Source organism: Cyphomyrmex costatus, unplaced genomic scaffold (genome assembly GCF_001594065.2).
Source record: "Cyphomyrmex costatus isolate MS0001 unplaced genomic scaffold, Ccosl1.0 scaffold172, whole genome shotgun sequence".
Classification (NCBI taxonomy): Eukaryota; Metazoa; Arthropoda; class Insecta; order Hymenoptera; family Formicidae; genus Cyphomyrmex; species Cyphomyrmex costatus.
In genome coordinates, this window is record NW_017275737.1 from 1121971 (window position 1) to 1133813 (window position 11843).

The following is an 11843-nucleotide window of genomic DNA, read 5'->3' on the forward strand; positions in this document are numbered from 1 at the left end:
GAGGGGGAATAAGCAAGAAGAGCGAAGCTCGAGCAAGAGCGTGGCGTGACTCGCGTGTGACGAGAACGCGGAAGTCGCGCGTGCAATTGAACGTCAGAATATATGCTAATAATCGCACGACTCTAGGCGCAGCAGAATTTATTTGTATTGGTATCCATGTGGTTGTGACGCACAGACGCACGTACACGGAATAGAACGTCGCGAATGCGCGATTACTGCCGTATGAAGTTCTAATGTCAGTTACGTTATACATAACGACTAATTCATTAACCGGTAATCGTCGACCGACTTTTCTCCACAATAATGTTGAAGTACTAATTATGGATGTCTCGAGGACGTGCGATAAATAACTAAAAAACGTTAGCTCGCTATAAAGTCAATTCCTCCCGGCGATCTACATAAAGATAATTGATAAACAGATAGGACGGTTTTGTATCTACACGGAAGCAGTTTTGCTGAAATAAAAACTTAATGAAAACAAAGTAAATATCACCGATAAAAACAAGTTTTTAAAATTAAAGAAATAATTAAAAATGTATCTACAAATCTAAAAATAATTTGGTTGGATCGTTAAAATAAGCAAAACGTTTAAACGCGACAATGCTATAAGAAATTTTAACATTCCAGTAAATAATTTGAACAAAATATAATTATTCGGATGGTTTAAACAAATGAATTTTTTTAAATCGGTCTTATAGCTAAATTTTTTATATTTCGGCAAAGCTGTATTTTCCATGTAAAGATCTAATTAGCTACAGACAAGATAATTATATAGAACGCTCAAACATCATGATGCAATATTGTGAAAAATTGTAGCATCCTAGTAAACATCCTGAGTGTCGTACATAGTTGTTTTGATCGTCTAACAAACTTATTTTTAGATTTGTATCTAGCTATTATAAATGTTTACATATTTCAGCAAACCTATTTTTTCCGCGATATTCATATATCTACAGTTTCCACTAAATCATGATTCTGAATAATCTTTCCAAATTGCGGATGTATTACTTTTATTTATCGATTACATATTACTGACTCACTTGTACGCGCAGCACAACGTACATACGTTTATCGGTTAATGAATTACAATTAACGTTACATAAAACATTAGCATTATTATACAATAAAAGAAACATATGACATTGCATAACATTGCAAGGTGTTGCGTGCACGAGTAATTCACCTGACTCCGCTAAAAGTTTCTCAACCTATCCATACCCTTACGTTGATATTAGATTCCGTATTTGACGATTAGGTTCGGTATTAGACCCTGTTCTCTCTCTCCCCTCCCCCCCACCTCCCCCTCGTCTCGTTTTACAATATAGGTATCTTGAATACACGTGTCACACGCGCCACCGCGAGGAGGCTGTAGAAGTGGTCGGCGGTCCGTCGCGATACAAGCACGCCGGTGCAACGTGCGCCTGGATGGAGGAAGGAGGAGTGACGGGGGATCAAGTACTTCGCGAAGCCAGGACGGGGGAAGGGGTACGATCGACTGTAGAGAGGGGCAACGTCAATTCGCGGCAGCACGTGCAGCCGCGTAAGAACGACCTTGAGGGTCAGTGCTCTCCGCGTAAGCAGGCCATAGTAGTACGTCGATGCGAATCGATCGCCTCTCCTCTCTCTCTTTCTCTCTCTCTCATTGAGGTAGGCGACGCGACGTCGATAGAGGAGACCGCAGGGGAACAGGGTGAGGAACAGGGAGACGGGACAGGCAGCTGGAAAAAGCGAAAGACACGACAAGGAGAAGAGGACTCCTCCGTGCCGTATCGAACGCGACGCTTCTGCTTAGGGGATGTTTGGGCGTGGATTTTGGGGTGAGAGTACTCCCGCGCTTCGGTTTTCAGATAGTAGCCCCTTTCGCCCCTTGTATTCCCCTCGGCTCTGTCTCGGATACTGGAATGCTGGCGGCTCTCCCCATGAAACTAGCGAGCGAGCGCAAAATTCACGGACGAATAAATCAGGCGAGATAGCGTAATGTCCAGAATACTGTCTGATTACTGAAAGGATATCTTGAGAGAATTGCTTATGTGAAGGTAATTTAATATCAATTACTTTTTATGGTTATACAGGTGGAAAATTTGTTTCAATACAATACATTTCACGTGTCTCAAATAGTTCAATGAAAATTATATGTAAACACAAGATAATAACTAAAAAGTAACATAATATTATGTAAAAAATTAACATGAAAAATGTAATACTGATACAATTTGTATGCAATATACTCGAGTTATCAGGAAAAGTTTATGTTTACATTAAAAATTAACTAGGCTTGTAAGGAAAAAATTGTATGTTTAAAAAAAAATTACAGATAGCGTAGATACACGTAATAAAACTAGTTCAAGGGAATACATACAATATTTTTTCTCAATTATGATAAGATTAACTCATCAACCTAATTTAAAGTATCTTTATAACAAATTAAAAACCGATCAGTTAAGGATAGAAAAAGTTATAAATGTAGGTGCTTTTGATAAGAGGAGCTAATCTAATCAGAATGACGCATAGCAATTAAGGGTTGAGTAGCACGATGTTGAATAATCACATTAATAGAACCCTCAAACACGATAGACGATACTCAAGTTTCGTGTTTCATGCGATAAATATGTAAGTCTCACGATACGCGACGACCCGCGCGGTCCGTTTGGAGATAACTAACCGATAAGCGAGAAAATATGAATCTTCCTGACCTGCATGAACTTTTCTCTAAATGGCTTTGGCGTATACATATGAAACTTCGCCGTCATTCACGGATTATGTGAATACTATTATTTTCCCGACGTCACACACAACACTTTGAGATCTAGGAGAGGTCCAGAAGAGATCGTCGTCCAGCGATGATCTACTTCCGACGACCCGAGTGAACTCTCATTCTTATTTCACTCATAGAACTGCTGTTTTCTCTGCATTATCAAATTTCTCGCACTTCCGTATCTTACGGATTAGTGTTTGTTATTCTCTGTCCGTTTTCCTAATTTTGATAGTATTTTATACAGTTTAAAAACTGATATATCAATTATAAAAAATAATTATGAAAAAATAAGTGAAGATAACTTTTTTGAGATCAGAAAAACAGTGAAATTTTTCAACAATTGATTAAAATTGATTTTCTGCCTTTTAACTTTAGCGAAGAAAAGATCTACAAAATTTTTCGCAAAACCGTGATTATATTGGAATTCAAAGAAAGCATACGTGAAACGTCAAGAGCTGTTAATACTTTAAAGTAGCCTCGAATGACGATCCTATTTCTCGTGCCACATATGCGAACGTGACGGCACGTTTCTCTTCCTGGTCAGCCGTATATAAGACGAAGCCATAAATCTCTTCATACCTGAGCCTTGTGATGTCTTGTAACCAACAAGCTTCCAATCCAGTTACGAAAATGAGTATCGTCACACAAAGCGAATGCCGGAATCCTGCTCGCGGCGCGCCGAAATAAGAAATAACAATAACAAATACATACAAATAAAGAATAACAATAAGGCATACAAAAAATATAATATAATATTATAGAGAATACAATGCACGAGCACTCTCACGTCACGACTCATGTTATCGACAAATTGGATCGGAATTGTGCGGCGGGCAAAAGAGCAAAGTAAATGTCTCAATGATTGAACTATAATAAGAATAATATACGCTCGAATATTATTATTGATTATTAATTAGTAAGAATTAATATCCTTATGAAATTTTGTTTGGTCAATAATAGAAAAAAAATATTATCATATAAAAGAAAACACTTAAGTAAAATTGCATTAATACCTACATTAATTATATCAGTAACTGAATTTTTAATAAAATAATTTTGTAAAAAAATTTAATTTTCAGTTTTTTACAATCATAAAAATATTATATGTTATTTATTTAACATAATATATTGTAATTTTTTTCAATAATTTGTGATTAAAAAATTATATATCTTTATTACTTATTTTAATGACATATTTAACTTTTTCTGTTTCGTTTCTTGTTATTTTCTTGCTGCAATGACAAATAACTTAATAATTAGAAATAAATTGTTGATTTTTCAATCACTGGGCACATTCAGTTATTGGAACATTTATCTTATGTCGAAAAGAAAAAAGAAGTCACACACACCGCATTCCTGCCACGGCCGGTTTCGCCGTTCCGTTCGCTCGCACGCGGATACAGTCGCAGACGGAGGAGGGGAGAGGTATGTGTACACCTTTACGGGATACGTGGTGTTTGGGGAGGTGATAGTAGCGCAGTCGACGTCCGTCCCGGTGACCAGACGTAATCAGAGCTCTCCCACACGGCAATAGCCGGCCGCAAATCAACGATACATTAATGCTGGAGCACCGAGATGATTCCTTCCCGTTCGCCCGCGAGAAAGTGCGGTCGGATGAATCATTCGGTGTCTTCCACATGCGAAAGTAGGCGTCACGAGTATCACGTAGGAACATAGGAACGCGAATTGCTTTAAAATGCAACTCCAATCACGTAATCGTCGATACGATCTCGTCCATGCCTTCGTAAAATAACAATGTACAGCGCACAAATTTTCGCAAAATCTTGCGAAGTCTATGGTTGACGAGAATCGTGACGAGTGATTCGCCAATAAATTTAGATGATCCCGCAGAACGTTCAGCATGCTAACGCATCCAGGTATAATATAGATGCATTAGAAAATGACAGACGCATCTCACTGCTGTGGAAAATGTCAATTTAATCATTGCACTTTCATGTCTCTTTCTCTCTTTTTCTATATATATCTGTGTCTTTTCTTACGCTCTCTTTCTCTCTCTCTCTCTCTCTCTCTCTCTCTCTCTCTCTCTCTCTCTCTTGGGGCATTCCTTCCCTATACCTTCCCTACCGCGCTATCGTTTCGAGAATAGACGAGCGACTGGCATACCGCCTTGAACGAGAAATGCAATAAGAACGAAAAGACGAGACGGCGAGCCGATCGAAAGGAGAAGAAGGATCCTCAATGAGGGGTAAAATGATCGCGAGCGCGAAATGCGAGCGTGAAATGCGAGCGTTGCCATTAAGTGAGCATCATAATTAATAATTAATGACGATAAGCAGGGCTTATATTCAGAATCCATTCGTTCAATTTTCAAGTAAAATATACAATTAAAAATTGCATATTATATTTATGTCGTTATTTTTTAATTTATGTTAATACTTTTTCTCCATTTTCCAAAAATAAAATGTACAGAGAATAAAGATCTTATATGAACTACTAAAATACTCTTTATAAGTTAAGTGTAATTTTTGTTATATTTGATTCCGTTAACACAGAATTTTTTGTTTATGTTAATAATTCTTAATATTTTCAGAAAAAAAAGTACAGAAAATAAAAATTTCACACGAGTTACTAAAATACTCTTTATAAATTAAATACAATTTTCCCTAGTCACAATTTATTAAATTAATTAAATTATTTAAATTAAATTACACGTAAGAATGAGTACTCCGTTGTTTCACTTATCGCAGACTTGTCTGTTGCAAAATAGTTATTAAGACAGAAAAAAACGGGAGATGAGGAATCGATTGCTTAAACAAGAAAGGAGTCACAAGTCGCTGTCGACAACACTGAGCCAGCATTCCTAAATCAGATCTTGCCGGTCTGACATTTCGGGCGTTCGACTCGGTCTCTTAATTGCCGGTGCAAGAGTCAAGGCGTCCTGGTTAGTCGACCAGACGATTCCTTTTTTTATCTTCCTCCGTCCCCCCCCCTCTCTCTCTCTCTCTCTCTCTCCCTCTTTTTATCTTCTTCTTCATTTGCACGACGATAACCGGAAACGATTGTGCAAAATCCAAATGCGTCGCGTCTATGCGGGAATAACCGATAAATCTGTTCGACTAAAAATGATAATTACCGTGTTATCTAAGCCTTTGGAATAACATTTAAATAACTTACGCCGATGGATTTAAAATTATAATGACGCCCGTTGAATGTAGGGGTATTACTTTAAGCAATGCAAAGCAGATATTAGCTCGTATCACGACTCTAAACTTAGCTCATACAGACGTGATATTCTCGCATGTAACGGTGAAAAGTTTAACGCTTTCCTCAATTATCTATACGCAAAAATCAGCGACGGTACCGACTAAAGGAAATCAGCCTCGCAATCCCATATTAATTTTTTTTGCAAAATACTTTCGGTGTGAAAATTAATTGAGTTCAACGATCACCTTTAGAGGAAGGAATCAAATGTACCGTTTCATCGTTCTGGAAAAATTCCACTCCCATTTAGAAAGTTCTAAGAACAACTTCAGTGGGCGCTCTTGCTACGGCACTTATGCAGTCTCTCCCACGCAACCGCAGTTAATGAATGAATGAATTGCGTCATCTTACGGAGATGCGCTTTTACGTACAGTCCCGGCACAAAAATAGGCACCCACTTGCTCTCCCGAGGGAAAGGCATAATTGAAGTAGTGGGAGGAGGAAGTGAAGGAAAGGAGGAAGAGGAAGACGGTGAAAGTGAAAAAGCGATGCACTTTATTATACCTTATAAATCAGAAAAGAAATAATCAGTGATAGTGTTATTTAAACTTTGAGATAAATTCCTTAGAAATAATTAACAAGAAATTGAATAGATAGGAACATAAAGATGTAAAAATGAAAAGAAGAAAAGGTTAGTGCCTTAAAAAACCAATTGTAACGAAAGATTATAAAATATTTAAAATCTTTAAATAAAATATTGAGGACAGTAATTAAAGCAATAATAATCATATGAAAAGTTTGATAGACAGAAAAACAGAGCAAGTGATTTCTACATTTAACGTTTAGATGAAACGTTAGCTCATACCTTCGTGGACACCTAACCCGTATACGTACAGAATCGATACTGCAAAGCAAAATTGTTTTGCAATAACCAGAATGCGCGTTACATTCGCGGTAAAACTGCATTTCAATGATATTAGAATACAACCCACGTCAACCGCCCGTATTATATACGTATTTTAATAATGGACTGCCTGACATTTTCCTCACTTTCGTGCGATGGTGCTTTCGTAACGCAACGTTAGCCAGAATAAATTCAGCACCGCTGTGTAATTATTCTGCCTATTAATGTTCTGATTTTTATTTCTCGACTAACTGGAGACTTTACGAAGTCTGCCGACAGAAGAATGCGTGAATATATAAATTCTAAGCGCTGTATTCGAAATAAAGAGAGAGAGAGAGATAAAATCAAGAATGTCACAAGATATCAAAATGTTGATCAGTGACATTTATCATTTATTTCTACGGGAAACAAAGCGGTACAGAAGAGAGAAGGGGATAAAATATTAAGTCTGCACGGATTTAATTCTTTTCGCTAGTCATGTAAAATGTTGCACCTCCGTTAGTATAAACTTGAGCCTTTTAACTTCTACGTAAATTTTTATATTGTTTCGGATTGTATAAAAATCTAAAAACTTCTTGTAAAAAAATTCATAAAAAAATTTTTATTAATAAATAAAATTATTTAAAAAAAACTGTATTAGACGAAAGTTTTTAAATAAAATATTAGTAGAAAAAAAATTACATTTTTTAAAATCAAATATATAGTTGTTGTAAATAGACTAGCAAGGTCCAATTTATTCAGAATTTATAAAAATCGACGGATTATCGACTGTGCCTTTAAAATCCAATTTGGCCGATGAAGGGTTAAAAATCGCAAATAAAGATTTTCGACGATAGGTATTGTGATCGTTCGAACTGTACAATGAAAAGGCGGAAGAATTGAGCGTTCTATCTATTTCCTCGAAATCGAAATTGACTTTCAGACGCGCATAGCAGCACGTGCATGACCGTCTGTTTGCGAAACGCATGAATCCTGATTCCGATGCGACGCGCGCAAGTAGCGACATTCCAACGGGCGACTTTCCTGGAAGCTTTAAGCGAGGAATTTGCATGAGGAACGGAACCCGCGGTGCACAGCCTATACCATCGATGAGAAAAGAACCTGGGCGGAGTACGAATACCACGAAAGGTAGCTTTAAGCAGAAGACAAGACGGAGTCTTCCTTGAAATGCTACGGCGTGCAAATTGTCCGGGAGAGGGGAGGGGAGTTACCATTAATGCACACGAGTTAATTAAAAGTACCGCGAGCACTCTATGGACTCTTTTGAAAAATAATTACTGCAGAATATAAATAAATCAAGTAAAAAAAGAATATAACAGCCAAGCTAGGTTTTAACGTTCAAATTTATATAATAAATATTCTAAATATATACGAAACAAAAATTTATGGATATTGATGCTTTGCATATGAAAGAACTTTTCTCATTTATCATTAATAGAATAGTAATTCTAATATCTTAAATTATCTTGAATTCATTAATTAATTTCTAAATATATTTACTGCAAAATTCATACGGCTTATTTTTGTATTTTTATCTGCAGCGATATTTTTATAAGAGGGAGATTTTTAAACCTTTAGCTCACGCTATGTATCCCTAAAAGCAACTCCCTAAGTATTAAAAGCGAAAAGTCTGGTTCGCTGTTGAAAACTGATCCTCCAGCCGACGTTAATCACGAGATTCCGAGATACGATCTCGATACGACAAGCAAAATGCACTCGTTTTTTGCCGGTCGCTCAGCCATCCTGGTCCTCACCAAGTGATTAATCTTTCAAGACGCGAAATCGAACGGTCAGCTCGAGTTCGAGGAATTTCACGATCGTCTCCCAACCGGGAATTTCCTGGCTCCCCACCACGCTCTGTCGACTGTATCGCGGATCGCTGTCGATGTTGATTATACATATCGTTGCATTCACAAGGTCTCGGGTGATTAGCGGCGCTAAGCGCTTGACGCCACGAATATAGGTAAGTATTATTCATTCGCTGCAATAACGACATTGTAGTTCAAAGAGTTGTGATCTTTTAATTACAAAAAATGATGAATACATAAAGAAAAAACAAATATTTTAAAGAAAGAACATACAAAGATAAGAAATGTAAATAAATATTTTGAATTATTAAAATTTTGTAATTCATTTTGAATGCAATTTTGATGTAATAATTGATGGTAGAGAAATTATTATTCTTCTATCATCAGTTATTACATTAAAATTGCATTTCAAAATGTTAAAAAGTTTAATGATTCAAAACATTTAAACTCATTTTCTGGAAAATTGTATTTTTAAATAAATAATTTTTGTTGTTTTTTTTTCAGTCGCGTCATGTTTGTAGTAAACAACTTAGTAATTTTATTTCTTTTTGTGTTGTTATTGTAATAAAAATGAGCCATATGCTGTTGCAGCTTCATGCAATTTATGCAAGAGGAGATTCACAGAAAAATGACTATTCACGCGGGAAACCGAGTTGCCAAATATTTATACTCGAATATGTCAATTTATCTTATCAATGGATGAATCTTTAAACGATACGATTATTCAACAATGCAAATTCGTAATTGTTAAATCAATATAAAATATATTTAGTAAAAATAAATCCGAGAGATCGCGAGAAGTGGAGAAGAATGTCACGTCCTTCTGGTATCGAAAATCGTTGCATCCGTACGTCAATTACCGACAATTGGTCGATTGTGAATGGAACACGCGCGTCTTCCTGACGTATGACAGGATACAGTTCTCAACGGTGAATCATCCCGTTACGGCTGGGTGCAATGAATCATATGACAGATCCGCTTTTCCGAGGAAAATCCGATTGTCAATTTTTAGTTAACTGTTCTACTCGCGTCCACTTGGAGTATTTCCAACTTCGTAATGTATACCATACGTGTGCTCAGTGATGTTTCTTCAAGGAAACGCGATCGAAAGATCAACGAGATGCAAATAAACTAAATTCCAATAAGCATTTCTGCGACTGTAATTTATTATCGCAGACACTATATATATATATATATTTTCCATGTTTTTCACTAATAGTCGCCTTTCGTTATTGACACAAATAACACTGACAAGCAATAACTGTAGCCACGTGTAAGAAAATTAATATATTCCGATTTCCTCAACCATAACATTTATTTGCAAAAATTATGATCGTTAGATTTATTGATTCAGCAAAACTGTTACTAAAATATTTCGATAAAATTATTTAAGTCAAACAAGTATAAAAGGCAAATGCCGCGGGGGCTACCTGCTGACGTGGTACACTGTTGAATATCCCTCATCGTACGACTGCGGCGCGAATGGCAAAAAGGCTTAACTGCATTCCGGCGACCATTTAAACCACCGCGGCGGGATCCCACGCCTGACCGCAAACGGCGATCGGCTAAGCGGACCGGCGCGGCGGCAGACCGGCCGGCTATCGGTTGACGTCACTCGGTATACCGCGCGACCTTCGAGTTCCCGCGCGATCGAACGCGCATGCGCCATCGATCCTCTCGGTTGCGCGAAAGGAACATCACGCTCGAATAAACTCTCGGCGCGAAGAAATTCGGAGCATTTATTTAGACTTAGGATTAATGATGTATAAAACGATTTTATTAAAGTATCTAAAAATAATTTTGTTGAGCCATCAAATAATTACGTAAAAATGTCAAGCATGACAAACAATATTGCAGAAATTCTAGAAATTAGTTTAAGTTTTCCCTACATGATTATTTTGATGGTTCGATAAAATGATTTTCAGTATCTGATTAAATTTTTTCATGTTTCAGTAAATCCGTTTTTTTTTGTGCAAATATTGATAAAAATTAACCAATTATTTAGTTACTTTGTTTTCATCTTAATTATATTAAATGATGAAAATATAATTACATAATTCGAAGCATTAGATTGACCAGTCGGAGGAGTTTTACTAATTGATTCATGAAAGAATGCTTTAAAGAGTTTCAGGCATTTGTGGTATCAAGTGGACAAGAACCAAATTTGTTTAAATTCGACACGACATTTATATACTACTTTGAGCGATCACTTATTTTGAACTTTCTGCGGCGAGTGGAACAAGCAGGCACAGTCAAATGAGATAGCTATTTATCCTTTCATCGAGATGCGTGTACATGTATTCCTCTTAAGAATCTGTCGTAAGTCTTCGTAAATTGCTCACTTAATATACGTTGCGGTTGCGCAGAAATGTTCATCAGATTTTAGATGGAGAAATGCACACATTAATTATACACTCTCAATTAAGATACTTGGAAATAAACGCAGAAATCCGCGCAAAGGTGTACTGGCGATTTAATATCTTAACTGCAAAATGCATCGCGTGAAGATGAAATCAAAAGACATTTGCTTTGAAATTCAAATATTGAATCCGTTAGTTTTTACTTGCGATGGAAAGAATTAATGCTCAAACACGTGATGCGATCATGGAAACCGTCCGTGAGTGTAAAAAGAAGCAAATAAAAAAAGACCAAACCATACGGGCTTAGTTTATCTGCGCCGGATGTCGGACGCTTCGTATCTTCTCCGTAACAGAGTAACATATTGCGAGAAAAAAAGTAATCAAGTGACCCTCTCCCGGATGAATAGGAGACAAGAAGGCCGCCAGTGCAGAGGTCCGCGAAGATATGAAAAAAATAGCAGTGTGTTCAATCTTTAAAAAAAAAAAGAAAGACAAGGTCAATCAGCGGTAATCGCGTGTTACGTAAAAATCGAAAGGCGATTGTTGCGTGCGTGGCAAATCTCGTATCTTACTAAATTTTTCGCGCCCAAACCGATGGAAAGTTAATTAAAACAATGAAGTTAAAGAATTTAATTCAAAAAGTACATTAAATTTGATTCAAATTTATTATTTATTAAACTATTTAATTATTATTTATTAAGTGTATTATGGATTTATGTTTATTTTGAAATTGTATAAAGTAATTTAACCACAGAAATAAATTTGTCTACATTTTAACATACATGGGAAGTTAAAGATATCAAAACGCTATTTTTTCAAGGAATTGGGTTGCCGTGGCCTCTTTAATATCTGAC

At 36.5% G+C, this 11843-nt stretch overlaps 1 protein-coding gene across 1 annotated transcript in view; it reads right to left on the bottom strand.

The window, feature by feature from the left end:
• Positions 1-10298, bottom strand: part of Myc (bHLH transcription factor Myc) — a 13767-nt gene extending 3469 nt beyond the window's left edge. The window contains 2 exon segments of the mRNA XM_018537422.1: positions 4204-4317; positions 10179-10298. Of these exon segments, the coding sequence (XP_018392924.1) occupies positions 4204-4317; positions 10179-10298 (234 nt within the window).
• Positions 10299-11843: the final 1545 nt, after the last annotated feature.